At 41.1% G+C, this 25,196-nt stretch overlaps 1 protein-coding gene across 1 annotated transcript in view; it reads right to left on the bottom strand.

The window, feature by feature from the left end:
• The window catches only part of MUC2 (mucin 2, oligomeric mucus/gel-forming), a 222,657-nt gene that overhangs the window by 390 nt on the left and 197,071 nt on the right, over positions 1 to 25,196 (bottom strand). Inside the window, 5 exon segments of the mRNA XM_030202464.1 lie at positions 2,702 to 2,825; positions 6,298 to 6,337; positions 17,719 to 17,847; positions 18,794 to 18,895; positions 23,930 to 24,049. Of these exon segments, the coding sequence (XP_030058324.1) occupies positions 2,702 to 2,825; positions 6,298 to 6,337; positions 17,719 to 17,847; positions 18,794 to 18,895; positions 23,930 to 24,049 (515 nt within the window).

Raw genomic sequence — 25,196 nt, 5'->3', positions numbered from 1 at the left:
AGGCTCTGATTCAGGCCCACAATCTAAAGAGTTGATATTCAGTGACACTTACCCAGGTAGGACTTAATCTACTACTACTACTACTACTACTACTACTACTTCTTATCATTTCTATAGTGCTACAAGGCATATGCAGCGCTGCACACCATACACAAAAAGACAGTCCCTACTCAAAGAGCTTACAATCTAGATAAGACAGGCAGACGGACAGAACAATTAAGGGCAAGGGAATAAAGAGGTGAGGATAAAAGGACAGGGCAAGTGAGCAGTGGTTAGGAGTTAAAAGCAGTGGTAAAGAGGTGGGCTTTAAGTTTGGACTTGAAAACGGCCAAAGAGGGGGCTAGACGTACAGGCTCGGGACGTTTATTCCAGGCGTGAGGTGCAGCAAGATAAAAGGAACGGAGTCTGGAATTAGCAGTAGAGGAGAAGGGAACAGATAACAGAGATTTATCAACAGAACGGAGTACCCGAGGGGGGGCGTAGGGAGAGACAAGAGTGGAGAGGTACTGGGGAGCGGCAGAGTGAATGCACTTATAGGTCAATGAGAGAAGCTTGAAATCAATGCAGAAACGGATAGGGAGCCAGTGAAGTGACTTAAGGAGAGGGCTAATATGAGCATAGTGACTTTGGCAGAAAATGAGTCGCGCAGTAGAGTTTTGGACCGACTGAAGAGGAGAGAGATGGCTAAGAGGGAGGCTGGTAAGAAGCAGGCTACAATAATCAAGACAAGAGGTGATAAGAGTGTGGATAAAGGTTCTGGTAGAGTGCTCAGAGATGAAGGGATGGATTTTGCTGATGTTATAGAGAAAGAAACGACAGGTTTTGGCAATCTGCTGAATGTGAGCAGAAAAGGAGAGAGAGGAGTCGAAGATGACCCCAAGGTTACGAGCAGATGAGACAGGGAGAATGAGAGTGCCATCCACAGAAATAGAGAAAGGGGGGAGAGGAGAGGTAGGTTTAAGGGGAAAGATGAGAAGCTCGGTTTTGGCCATGTTAAGTTTCAGATGACGTTGAGACATCCAGGCAGCGATATCAGATAGACAGGCTGAAACTTTGGTCTGGATGCTGGTTGAGATTTCAGGGATAGAGAGGTGGATTTGGGAGTCATCAACATAGAGATGGTATTGAAAGCCATGGGATGATATCAGAGAGCCAAGGGAAGAAGTGTAGATGGAGAACAGGAGAGGACCGAGAACAGAACCCTGAGGTACACCGATTGGTAGAGGGATAGAAGTGGAAGAGGATCCACCAGAATCTACCTGGATAAGTACCATTTTCACAGCATTATCTGAATAATACCACTGAAAATTGTTACTGACTGCTTTGGTACTATCCAGATGATGTTAGGCTGTTCAAATGTGGAGCCAAGGTGGAGCTGGAATTTAATTAGGGTACTGCCATTATTCGGCACTGGTACCTGGATAATTATCTAGAAGTTAGGACAGCAAAATAGCCTGTATAACTTCTGGTTGTCGCCTTATACCTGGAAATTCAGTGCCAGTATCTGGGTGTGGCCAGGTGCTGAATGTCCAGGTATAAATTTAAATGCCAGTCTGTGTTTAAATATAAAGAAGAAAACTTGTATCTAGTGCAATAGAGTCAAATGTGTAATCCAGAGTCACAAGGAATGTCACTGGGATTTGAACCCTGGCTTTCTGCTTTATAGTCTACTCCAACCACTAGGCTATTCCTCCAATGTCTGTTGATCTGTCAGCATTGGTAATTGTGTAACTGTGCATAAGCATATACATGTCCCTGTTTGAATTGTTCAAAATGAAAGTATATGCATTGCTTCACTTTGATGGATACCCAGGGAATACATACACTTCATTTACTCCTACTCACTGATATTTAAAACCATTTAATTGGCTAGGAACGGCTCCTGGCTGGTTAAATGGTAATTAACAGCTATCCGGTGAATTTCAGTGGAGATAGTTGGCTATCTCCCATTGAATATCGCTGGTCAGTGCTTAGTGAATAGCCGATTATATCGCACAATATAACTAGCTATCCGCTGATATTCAGCACACCACCGGCTAAGTTTGGTGGACACCGAAATAGCAGGCATATCTTCAGCCAGTTTAAACTTAACTGGCCATCACTGAATATTGACTTGGCCAATTAAGTTGAAACCAGCCAAGTAACACCCGGATATTGAATGCCGGTCACTGGAAACAGCCCAGCATTGAATATCCGGGCTCAGCGCCAACCATGGGAGGCAGCCTGGCTACTTCCCGTGGTCTGAATATTGGGCCCCTGCTCTTTAGCGTGCCCACATTTTCTGAGTTAGTTTATATGCATTTGTTTGACTTTCAAACGTATGAGCACAAATGGAAGCTCCTCTGGGAACACACCTCCGCTCAGTCCAAGTAAGTTAGGTGTGTATAGACTGTTTCACATAAATTTACAGAATATTTGGTATTCAGTTTTATGAAAAACAGTTTCCACAAGTAAAGTACTCTTTTACCCACAGAAGTGTGTTTGAAAATTATCTTTTATGTTGCTGTTTCTGTATTAACTAACCTGCAGTTCCAAAATCAGGTATGTTAGTGGTTTCTACTACCAAGTAAGCTGAAGGAGCATTTGCAAGCTATAGTGTTAGTAATGTGGTACTTATCTTTTGTTTGATGTACTGTAGTTGATACTAAGGCAAGCTCATTGCTCAGGAAGTAATTTCACAGATCCATATTGGTTTACTTACATGGAGAAGGTACCACAGGAGCCTTCACATCGTGGGATGCTCACTTTATCAAGGGATCTGCATCTGTTGTGTGAAATGTAGTCCTCATACTCTCGAACCTTACAAGAGGTTGTCTTCTCAATACCTGGAGCCCAGACCCAGAGGTTAGAAACATCTCACTCAAGAAAACCCAAGTCATCCTCAAATCTTTTTTGACTGTAAAAACACAGCTCCTATCTTGAAAGAAGGAGTCTTATCCTTGGGTGGTAATGTATTAAAGAAATCCAATATCATTGCTGTATATACCTAGAGGGTAAATTCTATAAAGAAGGTGCCAGCATTTAGGCATCAAGAATGCACATACATGACCAGAATACCACCATTTTTTTGACTGTAAAAACACACTAGGCCACTCCTCCACTCCATTTGTGGAGTGGAGGAGTGGCCTAGTGGTTAGGGTGGTGGACTTTGGTCCTGAGGAACTGAGTTCGGTTCCTGGCACAGGCAGCTCCTTGTGACTCTATCATAAGATAATGAGTGGAATGGAATGGGTTGATGTGGAGCATCTGTTTACGCTTTCTAAAAATACTAGGACAAGGGGGCATGCGATGAAGCTGCAGTGTGGTAAATTTAAAACGAATCGGAGGAAATTTTTTTTCACTCAGCACGTAGTTAAACTCTGGAATTCGCTGCCGGAAAAAGTGGTTAAGGCGGTTAACTTAGCGGACTTCAAAAAAAGGTTGGACAGCTTCCTGGAGGAAAATGCCATAGAATGTTATTGAACGGACAAGGGAATAATACACTATTTCTAGGAGGGGCGGGACAAATTGCTTGTTCTTTTGGCCGCTGTCGGTGACAGGGTGCTGGGCTCGATGGACCCTCGGTCTGTCCCAGCATGGCGATGCTTATGTACTTATGTAGAATTGCCCTCTAAGATAAGGCTGCCAACTGGATCCAGATTTGTAGGACAGGGTTGATCTAGTCCTGGTTTTACCCCAGTGCATGCTGGGACTTGTAGTCTTGCAGTAGGGCAATCAGACTATAAGCCCTTGCATGCAACAGGGTAAACCTAAAACTGGATCAACCCCGTCCTGCAAATCTGGATCCGGTTGGCAGCCTGAAAGCACATAGATGCATATGTTGTGCCTAGTGTATAGAGCAGTGGTTCCAAAACCTGGTCGGCACCCCAGCCAGTCAGGTTTTTGGGACACCCACAATGAATATTCGGAGAAAGATTTGCATGCACTACCTCCATTGCACACAAATCTATCTCATGAATATTTATTGTGGATATACAGAAAACCTGACTGGCTGGGGTGCCTCCAGGATCAGGTTTGGGAACCACTGGTATAGAGGCTATTTGTAGCACCAAAAGTTTTCAATAAAGGGATAATCAGCTATATCAACCATATAGTAATCTCCTTGAATAATATTTGTTATATATATTGGACCTTCAGATGTGCTACAGAAATAATTTATTTATAGCATTCAATGTACCCAAATCGTCATCAGTCCACTCTTATTTTTTAATTTTTAAATTGTGTTTTCAAATTCTGAAAAGTTTAAAAACATTTGGAGGGGCATTTTCAATATGATGTCCAAATCCAATTTTGCAAAAATATGTCCAAAACTCCAGTGCCAAATATGGTCATTTTTTTGAAAATTGCCCTGTTCTAGATGTTTTTGTGCTCAGTGCATCTTTCTTTAAGGGCCATTTTCAAGCAAGAAATGTCCAAGGGAAAAAAGCGCAAAAACAAGCCATTGGGATGTCTGGGGACCAGCAATCTTACTAGACTAGTTACACAGACATCCTAGCAGAGCAGTGGGACAGCCTAGGGGGCACTGCAGTGAACTTCACATAAAGGGTCCCAGATACATATCACATCATAATCCCCTTATGTTGTACAGTGGAATAGCAAGAAATGTACTGTACCCAACTTTGTACACCACTACAGTAGCCCTTATGCGTGCAGGTGTCACCTATATGTGGGTTCAGTAGGTATTTTGTATTTTTGGGGGCACTCATGCTTTCCACCACAAGTATATCAGTTACACTGGGATATGGGCCTGGGTCCCCCTCTCTACAGTCCACTGCATTGACCACTAGGCTATTACAGGGACCTTCTTGCTGCTCTAAGAGGAATGGCCATATCTCCAGCTGTCATAGAGGTCCGTATGTACTGTCACTTTCACCTCTTAGAGGGTGGGAAGGGGTCAGTGCCTTTATCCCTCATCTGTTCAGTTTGGGCACCTTCTTGGCACTCAGTCATTATTGAAACAGGTTTAGCCAAAAAGATTCTAATTTTTATCCTGGACGTTTTTACAATGTTCAATTATCACAGAAAAATGTCCACATCATGAGCCTGCCCTAGATCTGCCCAAAACATATCTCCAGCACACCCCTTTGAGATTTAGATGAACTGCATAGAAAAATGAGTTTCCAAAGTGATTTGGATGATTTTCTGGGAAATCATCCAAATCACTTTGGATGTTTTTCTGTTTCCAAAATGTGCCCCTTAGTCTTCTTTAAATCCCTCTTGAACTAACATAGCAAATTTATATAAAGAGAGCAATAAATATACTCATTTTTCATAGTGTCAGAGTGGACCATCATCTGACATTAGACAATGTTTCACCCATAGACTGTATCAAGTACAAGTCCCCTATTATCTCATACCACGTCACACCCATAAGCTATTAAAAATAATATTAAACTGATGACAATTTGGGTACATTGAGTGCCATAAAGAAATTATCTGTGCGGCACATCTTAAGGTCTGATTATATACAAAAAATATTATTCAAGGGGATTACTACATGGTTGATATATTTATAAAGGCAACAAATGCACCTATTATATGTAAAATAGCCATCCTGAAAGCTTCCATACCAAATTTCATTCTTCTCCAAGGCAGAAGCAACTTTGAGTATGTAGGTGCCAGTAGAAATTGGTGCATATGTATGTATTTTATGAAATGTCCACCTAGCACCTATGCTATCTCTTCTCTGCCCCCTCCAGGAATGCTTACACATATATCACAGAGAAGTGGGTGCTATGTTTCTTGAACATCTATTTTAATGCATGTATAGCTCCAGACTATTTTAAAAGCACCTACTTGAAGGCATACAATGCTGTACTGACATGCTCAAGCCACCTAGAAAGGGGCTTTGAGGGATCTGGGAAAGCCCAGGAGTGAGTTTTCCCACAGTGACAGCCTTAATTTTAATTTGTAACTAAGGGGCACACTTATTAATGTGGGCTACCCTAAGAATGTGTTATTTTATCATTAACTTGTTCTATTTTGGCACAGTAGAGAAAAAGCAGGATATGTTTTCTTTAGGAAAGAAATGCATGTAAATGTTTGATAGTGAGTGTGCTAGCCTCTGAACTGCTATAGAGAAAAATAGAAGGTTTGCAGGCTGTTACTGGACCAACACCAGAATTATCCGGAGATGGTGTACATGAGTAAAGATGGTGCTGCATGACCTTAAAAGCTCATGCTTGACATGATCTTTGGGTAATTCTTTGATTGGTCCAGTGAAAGCTAACCCAGTCTTCAGAGACTAATGATTTGACAGCAGAACAGTATTTTGAAATGAACGGTTTAGTTTCTTACATATTTTGCAGCATCCGTTGGGTAGCATCTGGATGGTTCCCTAAGAAGAGAGAATCAGAGATGACTGGTTATTCAAATTGGATGGATCTGTGCAGTTTCTGTTGCGTAAACTCCCCATTATGTGTTCAGTCTAGGGTGAGATTGGTTAGTTAATTAGCTCAATGGATTTCGACTGTGAGCAGAGTCATTTAGAGGGACACTAGAAAACAAAAACACTTGGGTAAATAATGTGTTTATATAGAGGGGTGGATATTTAGCATGATTTAAGAGAGCAGGAAAGGCTCCTGCTTGCTTAAACTGTGTTGAGCTGGCCAGCAAAACCCCTAAAAAAGAAACTTCACTGGCTCCCACTTAAGGAACGCATTGCGTTCAAGATCTGCACAATTGTACACAAAATCATTTATGCAGTCGCCCCAATCTACATGCTAAACCTAGTAGACCTACCTTCCAGAAACGCCACTAAATCATCCCGCAAATTTCTCAACTTGCACTACCCCAGCTGCAAAGGACTTAAATACAAGCTGATGCATGCCACTACCTTCTCTTACATGAGCACGCAGTTATGGAATGCATTACCTACAGACTTGAAAGCAATCAACGAAACAACTATCTTTCGAAAATCTCTGAAAACATTCTTCTTCAACAAGGCCTACAATGAGAGCCTACCACCTCACTAAGTCACATCATCAACCCACTCAATTATGAACGCCCAGCTTCTACAACTACCCCAATCACACTCTTCCTTCCTCTCTCTTCCCTTCCCTGATCGCTACACATTACTAACTGTATCTGATATCCTGAAATGATAATGTTAACAAATCTATGTAAGCCACATTGAGCCTGCAAATAGGTGGGGGAATGTGGGATACAAATGCAATAAATAATAATATGCAGCAGCAGGTAATAGTGCAGTGCTGCTGAATATCAACTCTGAATGCCCAGGCACAATGTGAGTAATAGCAAAGAGAGGACCACCAAAGTGGAGGAACAAAATAACCACTACGGCAGCGTCACAAGATGCAGCAAAGTAGGGTGTAAAATGACTCTTCCAACACAAAACAACAACAAAGAGAGGGTTCAAAGCACAAAACAAAGTCCAAACAGCAAAAAAGGGTACCAGAAGCCTTCACAAGCAGGACAAACCTTTAATTGCACATCATATATCTTGTACATAAATCTTGTACCATTGAACCGACACGGGCCGTGTTTCAGCTTGAAGTGCCTACATCAGGGGTCATTCAATTGTAATTGTTTAGAATGAAGAAACCAGCCGAGAGCTGAAGTCACATCAAACATGACTAAAATCCACGCAAAATGCATGCTTGGAGTAAGAGGGACGCTGTGCTCTGGTGAAGAGTAAGGAGGATGATTTTGCGTGGATTTTTGTCATATTTGATGTGACTTCAGCTCTTGGCCTGTTTCTTCATTCTAGACAATTACAACTGAATGACCCCTGATGCAGGCGCTTCATGCCAAAACATGGCCCGTGTCGGGACAATGGTACAAAATTTATGTACAAGATATATGATGTGCAATTAAAGGTTTGTCTCACTTGTGAAGGCTCCTGGTATCTTTTTTTGTGCTGTTTGGTCTTCCAACACAAAACCAAGGAATCAAAGAGTTCCACAGCAAAAATGTTTAATTTGTAAAACACCACTGAGACTCGATATAGAGCCATGTTTCAGCATGGCCGTCTGCCTCAGGAGTCTGTAGATGTATAGTCTCAAGTCTAACCACTAAAATAGAGCTATGTGTAAAAGTCTTCTATATATAACGCCTACAAATTTTCAAAAAAGGAACCTTAAAGAGTGCTAAGCTGTCTAGTGAAGCGAAACAATCTTCTTTGTGCAGACTATACACCTACAGACTCTTGAAGCAGGTGGCCACGCTCCATGACGAGTCTCAGTAGTGTTTTACAACAATAAACATTTCTCTTGTGGAACTCTTTGATTGCTTGGTTTTGTGTTGGAAGAGTCATCTTACACCCTACTTCCCTATAATCTGAGTAATGCCAGAGATGTTCCCGGGCAGAATCAGGGTAAAGGTGGGAGTTATGTGGTCACTGGTAATATTCAGGCTTGATATCTGCATATACTGAATATTGGCTGTACTAACATAACATCTGGTTGACATTGCTAAAATAGATATTCAATGGCAGTATCCATACATGGTTCACTCAGCATTGAATATTCACGTCTATTTTAGCTAGCAGTTGTCAACAGTTGTTTACCATCGCTAGTTGAATATTGACAGGACAGTGTCTTCAGCTGATTTGCTTCAGGTACTTTTCAGTCTATGATTTGAATGCAAATCACTTTGCTAGCTTTCAGGCTTGCAAGCAGTATATAATACACTTAAATACGTTTATTATTTATTAAAATTTGTATAAACTGCCTACATGTCTCTAAAGAAACAAATCAAAGTAGGGTGCATAAAATATGTAACAATATAATTTGAAAAAATATTAAAATCTATCCTATTCCATAAAAAATAAAAATCAGCAGCCATCTATATGCTCCACTCCTGTCCCACCTTTACCACAAAAATAACCAAGGGGCCCTTTTGCTAAAGTTTAGTGTGTGCTAATGGAATTCAGGGCACACTAAATGTTAAAAAGCTTTTTAGCATTTAGCCCATGCAAAGCTTTAGTAAAAGGGCCCCCAGTTTTTACATTTCCATCTAAAACATTTTTATTTTTCTATTATTCTCAAATCATGGGGAAGATTATTCCACCATTCAGGGACATTCACCGAGAAAGCTCAGCCATCCAATGAACTTTACATGTACATTGTATTGAGGGAACTTCTAACAAAGACTGGAATGAAGAGAGCATCTAGGTATATAAGGAACCAAATATATACTTGAATCGAACCCAGGCCACAATAGGTGCCAATGAAATTGGTTGAGTAAAGGTTGAACTGAACTCCAGCACAGTGACCTAAATAGCTGCTGCATTCTATGGTACTTGTAAGTGGTGCAAAAGCCTCCCTGGTAACCCCAAATATAAAACATCACATTAATCAGGAAGTAGAAGAATTGATACCTGGATCACCATTCAAAACAGAAGATCTGGTACAAAAGGACTGAATATTCATAGAAGACACAGCTTGTCAAATACAGATCTACCTGTATGACCTATTTCACTTTCTCCTGAGAAAGTGTGGTTGAAGATCTGACCCAAATCTATAACCACTACTTCTCAACAACATAAATTACATTTTTGTAGATTAGGTTGATCAAACACCAATATTTCAGTCTGAACCTCTCCCTCCCCCCCACTCCAAAGGAAAGGTTTAATAACAAATTGGGGAGAGAGATCTTTGATCATAGTGAGTTTTAATAGAAGATTTTCTCTGTCTGTATGGAATTAAGAAAATAAGAGGGGGTTCTAATTGTCTTCTTGCCTGTGCAGCAGCACTGTAGTACAAAAAGTATCAATTTCATAAAATGTTATATGGCTGAGCTAGGCAGAGAGGGAGGTGAGCAGCACTTTATGTCAATTATTCACTGAAGGAGAGACAGGCAGATTGATGGGATTGATGTAAGGGCCCTAGAGGAGCCCCGGGAGAACTAGAGAGATGGGGTCTGCTAGGGGATGAGGGAGAAATAGAAAGTCTATGGGGGTATTTTACTAAGGTGTGCTCACGTTTTTGGAGTGCGCTAAAATTGTGAGCGCGCTAAACGTTAGAAATGCCAATGCATTCCTATGGGTGTCTCTAACATTTAGCGAATCCACAATTTTAGCGTGTGCTAAAAACGTGAGCGCGCCTTAGTAAAAGACGCCCTATGTTAGTCATACAATGAGAAGGAATTGTTAAGTTCCTCTGAAGCTGAAAACAGTAGCCTTGAAGGGTATGAGCTGTGAATATTTGGTTGAGGATAATTACCTGTTGAACTAAATGTACTGATTTAAAAACAGAAGAAACAAATCTCCGCAGAAATATAAACCTAAGACATGAAAGAAACTGAGCAAAGTGTGTGTAGCTTAGCCAAAAAAGGATGTATGTGGGCCAGAAAGATATGGTGTAGCTGTTAATGTAACAGAAAGAGACTGTAAAAGTAAAAGTGTATTGCTTGCCAATTATCTTATCACATTAAGGAATGTATCTGTATCTTCAAAATTGCTAACAAAAACAGCTCAGCTGAAATAGGAATTAGAAGCCTGTCTAGCAAAGCTGCTGGGTGTGCAGCTGCATGACAGTCTTTCCTAAAGCTTTAGCTATTATTTTATACTTGTAACCCGTGTTGTTTATTTCCTCGACCACATCTTGGGCTCTGAAACCTAAGAGCCAAGGTAAGGTCAAGGAGCCCCCAGGTTTTAACAGCCATCAGGATTACATTTACACACTTTGGGAATATTATCCACTAAAGGGAATAAAAGCAAAATGGGTTTAGTAATACAAGCACACAGAGGAAGGATAGCTGAATCTAATCAGCAGATCAGAGAATTTACTCACCATAATAAAAAAGGAACATACTGACAATGACCTGTTGACCAAGAGCTAGGATCTGGGTCTTCAGGTATTTTATACTCAGAGATTCTGTGTGTGGTCTTTTGGCTGAGCTTGAAGGTTACCCTCTATTAGGGAAACTACTGGCCCAGAATACCTGTTAAGGACTGGTATTCTAGGCCACAGCAAGGAAAAGTACCCTATGGGCTCCTCCTGAAGATTAACAGAGGTTGACCTGTATTAGGGAAACTCTGTTACTGTTAGTCACAGAGCCTTGCTAAGGACTGGCATTCTGGGCCTCAGCAGAGAAAAGTACACTATGGGCTTCTCCTTAAGACCAGTGGAGAAGAGGTTGTCCTCTGTGGGGGAATCCTGAGACTGTGGGCTGCACAGCTCTGATAAAGAACTGATTACCTGGCCCACAACACAAGCCCTAGAGGCACCTGGGGAAGAGGGGAAGACCAGTGAGGAGATGCTAAGGGGCAATCAGCCCTTGGGAACATCTCAGGGTGAGGTAAAAGGCCTGGGGATCCATTTGGATCCCAGGTTCAGTGGCAGAGGTGGCCCTTGGGAGTAGGCTCAAGATGTATCGGCCTTTGAGAGCCAACTAAGGGCAAGGCCTTTGGAGGCATGAGGGGGGTGCCCAAGCCCCATCAGCGGAAAGCTTCTCAGCACCAGAAGCAGAGTGGTGGCTCACTGAGTGCAGATTGTCACCAGGAGCCCAGCGGAGGAGGTAGCCCTAGGGAGGGCAATTGTTGCTTGGAGCTTGGCAGTGGGGCCAGGTCAAGCCAGTTTGACTCAGTAGACATTTAACAGCCACCAGCCCAGAATGCCCCAGGAGGATGGTGAGACTTGGGGCCGATATTCAGATCGCGGGAGGTAGCCGGGCTGCCTCCCGCAGTTGGTGCTGAGCCCAGATATTCAATGCTTGGCTATTTCCTGTGACCAGCATTGAATATCTGGGTATTTTTTGTACAGTTTAAATTTCACTGGCCAAGCAGATATTCCAGCTAAGCGCTAATTGGCAGTATTCAGTGGGAGATAGCCATCTATCTCCCGCCGAATATTGCTGGATATCCAGTTAAGAGCCATTTAACCAGCCAGGAACAGTTTCTGACTGGTTAAATGGTTTTAAAAATTAGTTGGTTGGAGACTTTGTGGGGGAGGACCAGGGAAGGACATAAGGAAGGAGTAAGAGGTGGGACACAGGACACACTGCCAGACCCACACAAAGTCTAGAGTGACAGGAAGGAGCCTAGAGTTGCTGCTTAAGCAAAAGGACTAATTGATTCAAACAGTGTTGAACTAATTGGTTAAAAGAGTACTGGTTAGAAAAAGTAATTGGTTAAGTGTTGGTATTAAACTGTGTGATATATGGTTTATAGTCTTCTATGCATTGCAGTGGTTATCTCAAACCAAAGCTTTAAACATTGCTAATTTTTCAGCTCCTCTACATATCTGAATAGCAAACTCTGTATATAGTTCAATAAAACTGTTAAACCATTTGTTTACAGTCTTGTTCACAGAGGTTATTTTGGGGGGGTTTCCTGGGGGGGGGGGGGGGGAGGGTGAAAGAGTGTAAACCCACCCATTAACTCTTTTCTTCCAGGTGGAGGTACCAGATGCCAGAAGCTAAGGGACCAACAGAGCCTGCCCTAGGGGGACTCCAGCCAGTTCAGGCCCTGGACCCAGAAACACCCACAAGGGGACATTACAAGTCTTTTGTCTATTCAAAAGTTAACATTCTCAACCAACCAATTCTTAATACTACTAAGACTTTCATTTATCTTAGCCATGGTAGCAGCCTCATCAGACCCTAAAAATGTATATCAACTCATAAAGAAAACCTATCATATCTAACTAAGCAATTAGAAGTCCCATAAGGTCTAAAAATATGTTAAATAAGAGGGTAGATAAACAAGACAACTGCAGAACATCATAGGAAACAGAAACAAATTCACTCTTCTGGTGGTTATTACCGTAACTACTTTTGCATGTTGATAAAAATAAAAGAACAAATCAAAATCAAAGCCAACCCCTCAATATGAATCCAATACACCGTTGCACTAACCAATATAGAACTACCAAGTCACAGGCAGATGTTCAATCCAATAGAATAAATACTCTTTTTACCCCTGTATCCAAAAACTTACAAATCTCATCCTGCAAAGCAACCAAAACTGTCCCTGTCCGATAGGAAATCTGACTGAATATCAACTAATCCTCAGACTAAATATCAGTTAATCCATTCACCTACTCCACATAATCCTACAATTCATTAAAAAAAAATAATCACCAGCTCCAAAATTTTAGCTACAAAAAGAAGGTTAGCAACTGGTCTATAATTTTATACTCTTCAGGGGCCACTCTTGCTTCTTTCAGCAATGAGGCAATAACAGTTCACTTCAATTTTCCTGGAAGTTCCACTCCTGAAATAAGCAACATACTATCGCCCTCTAAAACTGCAGTAATTCCTCTGTCAATGTTTTCTATAATACTGCTTGGCAAGGATCATGAACCGTAGGTCCAACGGACACTTTTAATCACCTTGGACAACTGAACCAAAGAGGATAATGAATAACTTATAAAGGTACACTGTTCAGCACATAAAATCCAGTCTACCCTGGGCATGAGAATTTCTTCTCTCAACAACTGTACTTTAGAAACAAACAAAACAAAAAAACAACCTAGATAATGCCTCACTCTCCAAAGGCAACACTTCATTTTTTAACCTAATCCTTGATGATCTAACCTATCCACCTCTTGAAATAGTTCCTAAGTCTCATTCATGGAAGTATTAATCAAATGTAAAAAATATAATTTCTTCACTAGAACAACAGCTCTTTCATTCTCTCATTTGTTGACAAAATGTAGAATCCAGTTTTGAAAATTCAAAAGTATACAAGCTGCTGAATACCCTGTCCTAAGCCCACCCTAAGATGGCTCCCAATTTACAGATAAATGTACACATGTTGTTCAACGATGTGTATAATTTTATCTGCCGAGAGGGTGGACAATTTTCAAATAGCTCATTCCTGCATATAAAACACTGTTTTACTCATGAAACTGACTTTAAAAATTGCCCTCACACTGTACTAGCTTCTGTAAGAGAATAAGTACATTTACACTGGTACATATATGTTTATGTATATGCAGTGTCTGTATGTATACCAGAATACATAGACAAAGTGGATATTCTAATGTATACTACTGAGTGATTCTCGGCCTTGTTCGATGGTTATTTTCTGTATCTACCTCAAAAATTGAAGCTGTTTCTTCACCTTGTATATTGTTGCTTCGCAACACCATCCATTTTCACTTGTGCAAGATTGGATGAAGAGCATACATTAGCATATACTATACTTTCAGACTCCTGAGGCAGGTGCCTAAGTGCTGAAGTACGGCCGCTGTGCTGAGACTTTTGGTGTACTTCAATAAAATATCATATACAAGAATCATTGCATCGCCGTTGTGTCCTTTGGAAGAGCCTACCCACTCTACTCTTTGGTCTGTGTCAGCTGTGACTATGCCTGTGCAGAAACAATGGAGTTTCCTCTGAGTTCCAGTGGATTGTCCATAGAAATCTGCTGGGTTTATAATGGCCTTCACTGTATGCATGCAGTAATGTGTGCTTCTGTATGTTTAGGTATATGCATTCCGTACTTATTGATGTGTTAGCTACAGCAGTGTTTCTCAAGTCTGGTCTTTAGGGTTACCATATGGCTCCAGAAAAAGGAGGACGGATTGAGCCAGCCGGGTTTTACTTCCATTGCTTTAAAAGCAATGGAAGTAAAACCCGGCTGGCTCAATCCGTCCTCCTTTTTCTGGAGCCATATGGTAACCCTAGTCTTGGAGTACCCCTTGCCAGTCAGGTTTTCAGGATATCCACAATGAATATGCATGAAAGAGATTTACATATAATGGAGGCAGTGTAATCAAATCAAGTTCATGCATATCCATTGTGGATATCCTGAAAACCTGACTGGCAAGGGGTACTAGGACTGGACATGTGAAACACTGAGCTACAGTATCCCTTGGATTCCCATTCTATATATGACACCCAAAATTGGGTGCCAATATTTGGCACTGATCCAAAATGTGCACCCAACTAAAATGGCTAATGAGCCAATTAGTGCCAATAATTGGGTGCTAATTGGCACTATTTGGAATTGCATGCACATCTTGCTATTCACCATTCTATAAAATGTGCACCTAAATCCTATACTGTGCAACCCAAAAGGGGGTGTGGCCATGGGAGATGCATGGGTGGGTCAAGGACGTTCCTAAAATTTGCACACAGTGTTATGGAATACCGGTGATAAATGCCCAAATTGGATGCTTGAAATTACACCTGGTTTCAACAGGCTGAAGTCCTGGTGCTCAAATTTGGGCACCGAAATTGGCACTCAATGCTATTCTATAATGAGTGCTCATCTTTGAGTGCCCATTATAGAATAGGATTGAGTGCTATTTTTCTCAGCAATTGGTGCCAATTTTTGAGCACCATTTACTGAATCTACCCCTATTTGTGTATGTATTTCTGCACATGTTGAGTGATACACTATCCCCTGGATTCATTAGAACATAGAAGTAGCCATACTGGGTCAGACCAATATCCTGTTTTCCTGTGGACAAGCCAGGTCACAAGTACCCGGCAGAAACCCAAATTGTTGCAACACTCCATACTACAAATCCCAGGGCAAGCAGTTGCTTCCCATGCCTGTCTCAATAACAGACTATGGACTTTTCCTCAAGGAATTTGTCCAAATCTTTTTTAAACCCAGATGCACTAACTGCTGTTACCACATACTCCGGCAAACAGTTCCAGAGCTTAACTATTTGTTGACTGAAAAAATATTTCCTCCTATTTGTTTTAAAAGTATTTACATGTAACTTTCTCAGGTATCCCCTAATCTTTGTACTTTTGAAACAAATAAAAAATCGATTTACTTCTACTCGTTCTATACCACTCAGGAGTTTGTAGACCTCAGTCATATCTCCTCTCATCCGTCTCTTTTCCAAGCTGCAGAGCCCTAACTTCTTTAGCCTTTCCTCATATGAGAGGAGTGCCATCCTATTTATCATTTTGGTTGCTCTTCTTTGAACCTTTTCTAATTCTACTATATCTTTTTGAGATTCAGTGACCAGAACTGAATGCAATACTCAAGCTGCAGATGCACCATGGAGCAATACAAAAGCATTTTAGTATTTTTGGTCTTATTCACCATCCCTTTCCTAATAATTCCTAGCATCCCATTTGCTTTTTTGGCCACCACCGCACACTGTGCAGAAGATTTCAGCGTATTATCTACAAGAACACCCAGATCTTTTTCTTGAGTGCTTACCCCCAAGGTGGACCCTAGCATCACGTAACTATGATTCAGATTATTCTTTCCAATATGCATCACCTTGCATTTGTCCACATTAAATTTCATCTGCCATTTGGATGCCCAGTCTTCCTATTTCCTAAGGTCTTCTGGCAATATTTCACAGTCCGCACGTTTTTCAACAACCTTGAATAGTTTTCTATCATCTGCAAATTTAATCACCTCACTCATCGTTCTGATTTCCCATATATCACTGGTCCCAGTACTTATCCCTGCGGCACTCCACTGTTCACCCTCCTCTATTAAGTTAAATAACCATTTAACCTTACCCTATGTTTTCTGTCCAATAACCAATTCCTAATCCACACCAGAACCTTGCCTCCTATCCCATGACTCTTTAATTTTCTCCTGTCTCTCATGATGAACTTTATTAAAAGCTTTCTGAAAATCTAGGTACACTACATCAACCGGCTCACCTTTATCAGCGGGACTGGTGGTTGGGAGGCGGGGATAGTGCTGGACAGACTTGTACGGTCTGTGCCAGAGCCGGGGTTGGGAGGCAGGGCTGGGGAGGTGAGGATAGTGCTGGGCAGACTTATACGGTCTGTGCCTGTGCCAGAGCCGGTGGTTGGGAGGTGGGGCTGGTGGTTGGGAGGCGGGGATAGTGCGGGGCAGACTTATACGGTCTGTGCCCTGAAGAGCACAGGTACAAATCAAAGTAGGGTATACACAAAAAGCAGCAAATATGAGTTATCTTGTTGGGCAGACTGGATGGACCGTGCAGCCATCATCTACTATGTTACTATGTTATCCATATGTTTATTCATGCCTTCAAAGAAATGAAGCAAATTGGTGAGGCAAGACTTCCCTTGACTGAACCCATGCTGACTCTGTCCCATTAAACCATGTTTGTCTACATGTTCTGTAATTTTATTCTTTATAATAGTTTCCACTATTTTGCCTGGCACCAATGTCAGGCTTACTGGTTTATAATTTCCCGGATCACCCCTAGAACCCTTTTTAAAAATCGGCGTCACATTGACCACCCACTAATCTTCAGGTACTATGGACGATTTTAATGACAGGTTACATATTACTAACAGCAGATCAGCAATTCCATGCTTGAGTTCCTTGAGTAACCTTGCATGTATGCCATCTGGTCCAGGTAATTTACTACTCTTTATTTAGTCGATTGGTGCTAATAACCAATTATTGACATTAATTGGAGTTCATGGGCACCAATTTAGATTTAGGTGGCATCTGCCTATGCATTATTCTATAATGCTGTCTGCCAAAAATGTCTCACATGCAACCCAAAAGGAGACATGGCCCTGGGAAGGGCATGGGCAAGTCAAGGGTGTACCATATATTTAGACGTAAGGTTACACACCCAACTTATGCACCAGAATTTATGTCAGGTTTCAGCTGGCATAAATCCTCACTTCAAAAGTTGGGCATGGGGATCTGGACTAAGCACTATCCTATAAACAGTGCTCAGCCCACAGCACCCCTGACAGAAAGACATGTAGTGTGAATTTTTCCCAGCATCTAAATTTGAGCGTCATTTACTTAATCTAGACCTATACACCTCTGTGCTGTATCTGTTTTTACAGGGGTCTGTGCGCACCCTTCAGATTACTCACCGGTTCACAGTTTTCCTCATAGAATGGTGGGCAGGAAATGTTAGAGATGGAAGTAATGAACTGATTTTTGATAATCACACAGCTGTACAATGTGCAGTTATTCGTCTTAGACGGTATCATGTCACCAGGCTAATGCACAGAAGAAAAAATACAGGTTAAGCACCAGGAAAATATTATCTCAATCTATGATTTATATATATATATATATATATATATATATATATATATATATATATATATATATATATATATATATTCAGCACTGCTACATGGATTATGAGTGATGCTCAATATCCCACTAGAGCTGTATGTGCTCAAGACAGTAATTTTCCTGCCTTGTTATCCTCTCTGGATAAATGCCATCTCCACACCTGTTCAGCCCCACGTACCACCTAGGATTATCCAATAGTGCTGAAGTGGTCTGCAAGAGTGTTCAGTGGCACAATCCTCTGGACAGTGCTACTCATTATCCATGCCAGTGCCACCTAAGCTATTTATCTGGGAGGGTGTTTCACTGGAGATTGAAGCTCCTGTCCTCCTGTCTCTGGCCCACCACTAAATTGTCAAGTCAGGGTCAATCTCTTATAGGGAAGTGCATTTGATTTGTTAGCATGTCTTAAAATAGTCAATGTGCACTAAACCAATTTAATGCATGTTAGCTTATGAATCAACACACTTTTAAAATTAAGACAAATATGTGAAAATTGAAAAACAAAGAAAAAATAGGCAAAAACTGAAGAAAAAGTCCAACGTTGAATCAGCATTTTTTTCATGCACATCCCTAGTCTCTAATCAATCTAAGCAACACATTCACTGGAGCAACGTTTGCCATACTCAGCATGAATTACCCCTCCCGAGACAGTGGAGTTTGCTGTGTTGGGTGCTCTACGGCCAGTTGCACCCAGAACTGATTCCTATGACACCATTTCACTTCCTTCTTTAATGGTGAAAACACTAGGAAGGAGGACATTCAAAGCATGAATGGGGTACCAGTCAGAGAAAGGGGGCTCCTCGTGATTCTATACTTCAGCTACATTAGTGAACACTTTTTTTGTGCATTAAGCTTGGGTCTTACATTCATGATTTGGTATGTGCCATCTTGCAGGTTCAGCACACAGTGGGTCTGCACGCAGACCCCGCAGCATTCTCCCAGCACTCCCTGCTTCAGTGTGAATCCCTAGGAAGACAGCATCAGAAACACATCATTAGAAAACAAAAAACCAAACGAACCCCCCCCCCCCCCCCCCACAAACCGCTATCTCTTTACCAGCTGCTGCTGGGTTGATTTAAAATTTGCCATGACATTCTGTGATGGGCCACTGTGGTTTAATATACTGTATGGATAGATAGATCTGTTCATTCATTAAGGGGTCCTTTTACCAAGCTGTGGTAAAAGGACCCCTGAGGTGGCATTGGCACGTGTGTTTGCCGTGCACTGAGACCCCCTTTTGTCATAGTGGGTAAAAGGATTTAAAAAAAAACTAGAAATGGCCATGTGGTAAGTTAAGCACTTGCCATGCGGCCATTTCCTGGGGGAGCCTTTACCATTTCCTATTTAGGAGGCGGTAAGGGCTCCCATGCTAACCCGGTGGTAACTGGGCACTCTGCACATACCAGCACTACCGCTGGGCTCCTGCAGTAGCCCGGCAGTAGGGCCAATTTGCCACACTCCGTTGCCACAGAAACCCTACTGCGGCTTTGTAAAAGGGCCCCTAAGATATTTACATATTAATGTGACTCTATTTCATCTACCACTACACCCAGAAAGGGCTAATTAACAACATCTATACATTAATCATATACTAATATTATTAAAATTGAATGAAAATAAATCATGATATAACACAGTCACAAGTCACTCTCCCCTATGGGAGCAGTGATGGTACAGAGAACACTGGGCATGATGCTGTATTAGTAAATGTGAAGGATAACTTTGGATGGGATGTCCAGGTAAGAAAACAGATATTTAGGTGTATACATTTAAAAAAATGTATTTTAGTACATACCCAATGAATGCAGATCTTTTCTAAAATGCCTATATCACCACAAAAGAATCATTTGGATTTGGCAGGACACACAAAGGATGAATATATTTCACAAAAAGAAAACATTGAAATAAAGAACCTTTGCATGTGTAAGTAGCACCACTACCCTGTGTAAGTGGTGAATTTTGTAAAGATGTGTGTTTATGGAGACCTAATGATGCAGCTGAGCACTAAAGCTCAAACTTTAGGCATGTCAAGAAAGCTTTTAAGGACTTAAGGGGTCAGCATAATACTCCTCTCAAGCTCTCATCCCAAGCACAGGACTCAGGAGAAGTTACCTAACAGTAATGTATGACTTGTAATATGTGTAAATGCTGACAGGAAAATTTTGTGAGGTATATGTGCATTGCCTAAGATATTGAATATGCATGTAGTTTGAAGGGTTGCAGAAACTACTCTCATATCATGCTTTCTTCCAATCTCTGAGTACCACAGGCACATATAGGGGTAAATTCTATATATGGCGCAGAACAATCAATGCTGAAAAAAGCACTACTCTGTAAGCTACACTTAAAGTTAGGTGTGTTTTATAGAATAGTGCTTATTTCCGGGGATCACATCTAATTTTAGATGCGGCCATTTGCACCAACTGAAATGTGCCTAACTAGAGCGATTATTCTACAACAATCTGCGTAAATGCTAAGAACGCCCCTTTTCCACCCATAGCCCTTCCATTTCTGCACCCCTTTTTTTTACTCGCATGTAAAATTTAGGCAAGGATCCTGCACCTAAATTTATGCACATAAGTTCCAATTAAATCTAATTAGTGCCAATAATTGCTTAGCTCACTATTCAATTAAATTGCACAAGCAAATTTGGCAACTTTTATAGAATTAGGAGGTTAGTACATATACTGTAAGTAGTGCCTTTTCTACAACTGCTGCTTATAACTATGCAGTAATGTGCATTATATTACCATAATGTATGTTAGCTTAGGTTACTGTGAGAAACATATTAATGAGATGCAAAGCATGTAAATGCATGCAAAATACCTCATTATAATGAAAATCAAATGACACAGCTTGCAGTGAACACCAAATGCTACATTACTGTAGGAACAATAACACCAACTCAAAGCTGACTGCTAACTCGTGGTCCAATGCTCCCATGTGGCATCTTAAAAGAATTGGGACTGAACCTTGCTTTCTCGATCTCAAATAGAACCCCCCCTGAATACAGCCCCCCCTCAGCAGAATCTCCCCTCTCTGTAGAGCCACCGAGACCCTCACTTTGCTGTAGGTCCCCAATCCTCAGTCACTCCTGCCCAACCAGGCTTTAAAATGGTGCCAGAAACCCCTAGCGGTAATCTCATGGTACTACCACTTGGGGGTCCAGCTGCCATATTAGGGAAAAAAGGGTGTGTTTTGTGGGGGATGGCTCTTCAGGGGTTTCAATTTAGGGGGGAGAGGATCAAGATTAAGCTTTGGTTCCCTGGGATCATTGGGCTGCAAGTTAGTGGCCTGATGTTTCCAAGATGCATAAATAATGAAGCTTGTGATGTTGATTGCAAGTTGTATTATTCATGTAAAAACATAAGAATAGCCATACTGGGTCAGACCAATGGTCCATCCAGCCTAGTATTCTATATCTAATAGTGGCCAATCCAGGTCACAAGTACCTGGCAGAAACCCAAATAGTAGCAACATTCCATGCTACCAATACCAGGGCAAGCAGTGGCTGCGCTGTAAGCCACATTGTGCCTGCGCTTGTGGAAAAATGTGGGATATAAATGCACTAAAATAAATAAATAAATAAATAAATAAATGTCTATCGCCATAGCAGACTATGGACTTTTCCTCCAGGAACTTGTCCAAACCTTTTTAAAACCCATATATGTTGACTGCTGTTACCACATCCTCTGGCAGCAAGTTCCAGAGCTTACCTATTCATTGAGTGAAAAAAATATTTCCCCGTTTGTTTTAAAATTATTTCCATGTAACTATATTGAGTGCTCCGTGGTCGCTATACTTTATGAAAGAATGAAAAATCAATTCACAATTACCCATTATATACCACTCAGAATTTTGTAGACCTCAATCATGCCCCCCCCCCCCCCCTTAGCCATCTGTTTTCCAAGCTGACGAACCCTAACTTCTTTAGCCTTTCCTCAAATGAAAGGAGTTTGATCCTCTTTATCATATTGGTCGCTCTTCTTTGAACCTTTTCAAATTCTGCTATATCTTTTTTGAGATACAGCGACCAGAATTGAATGCAATACTCAAGGTGAGGTCACACCATGAAGCGAAACAGAGGAATTATAGTGTTCTTGGTCTTCCTTTCCTAAAGCTTCTTAGCATCCTGTTGCTTTTTTGGCTGCCTCTGCACACTGGGCAGAAGATTTTAGCATATTGTCTACAATGATACCTAGATCTTTTTCTTGGGTGCTGACTCCCAAGGTGGACCCTAACATCAGGTAACTATGATTTGGATTATTCTTCCCAATGTGCATCACTTTGCATTTGTCCATATTAAATTTCATCTGCCATTTGGATGCCCAGTCTTCCAATTTTATAAGGTCTTCCTGCAATTTTTCACAGTCCACATGTGTTTTAACAACTTTTAATAGTTTTGTGTCATTTGCAAATTTAACCACCCCATTTGTTGTTCTGATTTCCAGATCATTTATAAATATGTTAAATAGCACCAGTTCCAGTACAGATCCCTATGGCACTCCACTATGCACCCTCCTCCATTGAGAAAATGGCCACTTCACCCTACCCTCTCTTTTCTATTCAATACTCATTTCCTAATGCAGAACAGAACATTGCCTCCTAATCCATGGGCATTTAATTTTCTCAGGAGTCTCTCATGAGGACCTTTGTCAAAAGCTTTCTGAAAATCTAGATACACTACATCAACTGGCTCACCTTTATCCACATGTTTATTCACGCCTTCAAAGAAATTAAGCAAATTGGTGAGGCAAGACTTCCCTTGCCTGAATCCATGCTGACTCTGTCCCATTAAACCAGGTTTGTCTATGTATGTGGGAGTCACTAAGCTGTGATACTGAGATACCACAGGTTAATGACTTTCTAGTAATTTAAGGTGCAGTAAAAAGCCAACTTTTACCACACATTAGTAACTACTCCTTAAATAACTGTATTTTAGTGAATGCCATATTTCATAGTAAATTATGGCAGATAAAGACCTACATGGCCCATCCAGTCTGCCAAAGGTCATTCAATTCATTATTTAACCAACAATCCAACAGTGCTACTAATATTTTACTTACTAAGTTCCACTTTCCCATTGAGATACACAGCACCCACACTCATAACATACAATATGAATGTGGTATAAATTGCACATAGTTGATCCTGATCTGTCTTTGCCATTTTCAGGACACATCTCCAATGTTTTTTTATTTGTTTGTTTGTTTTCTGTTTGTTGCCAATTAGTTGTCATAAAGATGAAGTAATAAATTCTGTTCCTGCACCCAAGGTGCAACCTTTAGCGTCCCCTTCCATTCCAGCACTGCGACCCCCACACACAGTTCTGACTGTGTACCAGCCCTGGCCAGCTGTGGTTCTGTTTTAGCCACCAATGTTGCTAAACTGACCACTTGGGGTATATGACCTCCAGAGGTACAACACCAGGGCATCAATTATATTGCACTAACTAGACCCTATTTATTTCCTGGGTGCTGAACATAACCATGTTTTAATGGTCAGCTTGGTAATTTTTACATATGAAGAATGAAAAGAGTAAGGAAAATCAAATATTAGGATCTGCGTTTGTTTGAAATGACATGAGAAATGCCAATCATATTTCCTATATCATTTCATATCATTTTGTGAATAAAATGATGGGGAAACTCCCAAAATATTATGGGTTATTTTTCAGGTATCATCAATAGCTCACCTTATTGCCATATAGCATGCACTATTTATCAACAGGGGTGCTGCTGAAAAACTGTGATTCTATCCAGAAATAATATGCACTATCTAGAGATGGTACATCCTATTAAGCAATAGTGCATGTTATTAAATTAATTGCCTCTGAAACATAAAGGGAAAACAAAACACGCTTGCAAATGACATGAGAAAATAAAATAAAATTATTTTGCCTGCACATCCCTATCAAATGTAGATTGCACAGAGCAGGGCAGAAGATGAACGACAGGTAAATATCACTAATACCAAGGAGATGAAGAGAGCACTGCTTACCGGTAAACATTTGACGTTGCAAGGAATGTGTTCACATTTGATTATCGGCACATCGCTGCTGCTGGCATTTTGAGTGCAGACACATGTATGGCACTTATCGGAGAGTACAGGAGAACCCGGCTAAACACAGAACATAGATTTACTCATCAGAGAAGCCTGGAACATTGGCTAACAGCAGTGATAATGCCCATGCTTAACACATAAAATTACACAGAGGTCATCAAAGGAGCAAACGTACCATACTTATATTAGGTTCTAGACTACTCGCCTTTTACCGCACCTTGATTACTTCCCCCCTTAGAGAGCAATTTTAAAGGCTGGGGACTGTATCTGTTCTATTGTGAACTTAAAATATAGCTGCATTTCTTTATTGGGAAAGCCTGAGATTTTTCCATATGAATTTCAAAAATCTCAAAGGCTTGTGCCTCACTAAATTTGTGTGTTTATAAGGTGCTACCAGCCTCTGTGTCAATTTTGCTATTCAGGCTAACATGACTACTCTTCCAGAACTTTAAGTTCTATGATTTGCTTGAAATAATCACAGGGAACTGTCCCAGAGGATTTTCTGGGCCCCCTACTCTCCCATGGTTGCCTCAGCCCATTGTTCTAGGTGCTGGCTACTGTGTCTAGAGCAGGGGTTTTCAGGGGCCCTTTTACTAAGCTGCATTAGGTGAAAATTTGTGCCTAGCGTAGCTAAAAATGGAGTACCATGGGACACACTCTGGCATCCTGTGATAACTCTGAAATGTGCAAGTGCTAATTGTGTGCTAAAATATATTTATTTTTTGAGGGGGCATGTCATGGGCAGAGAGGCTTTCCTGTGCTAACCAGTTAGCGCATCTACATTACTGCACATGAAATGGTTAGCGCAGGATACCGCATGAGCTCCTACCACCTACACATTTTTTAAAATGGCCATACACTATGGAAACAGTAGTGCATGGCCATTAATACAAAAAATAGAAAATTGCCATTTTAAGACTGCAGTAAAAATGGCCTTAACGCATGGGAAAGACCCACATAAGAGTGTGCTAAGCCACTTTTTGCCCCAGTTTAGTAAAAGGACCACTTAACCTTTTTTGGTTAACTGATCAATGAAGCCCTTGCACCCCTTTCCTAAACCACATGTCCACTAGTTACCATTGACAGCTAGGTATCTCACCATGTACTGCTAACTGCTAACATGGTGCTAAAATCATAGTAGTACAGTTATTCTTCCAATAGCTGATCTAATAGAAACATGACGGCAGATAAAGGCCAAATGGCC

Source organism: Microcaecilia unicolor, chromosome 4 (genome assembly GCF_901765095.1).
Source record: "Microcaecilia unicolor chromosome 4, aMicUni1.1, whole genome shotgun sequence".
Taxonomy (NCBI): Eukaryota; Metazoa; Chordata; class Amphibia; order Gymnophiona; family Siphonopidae; genus Microcaecilia; species Microcaecilia unicolor.
This window is presented reverse-complemented; position numbering and strand designations above follow the sequence as displayed.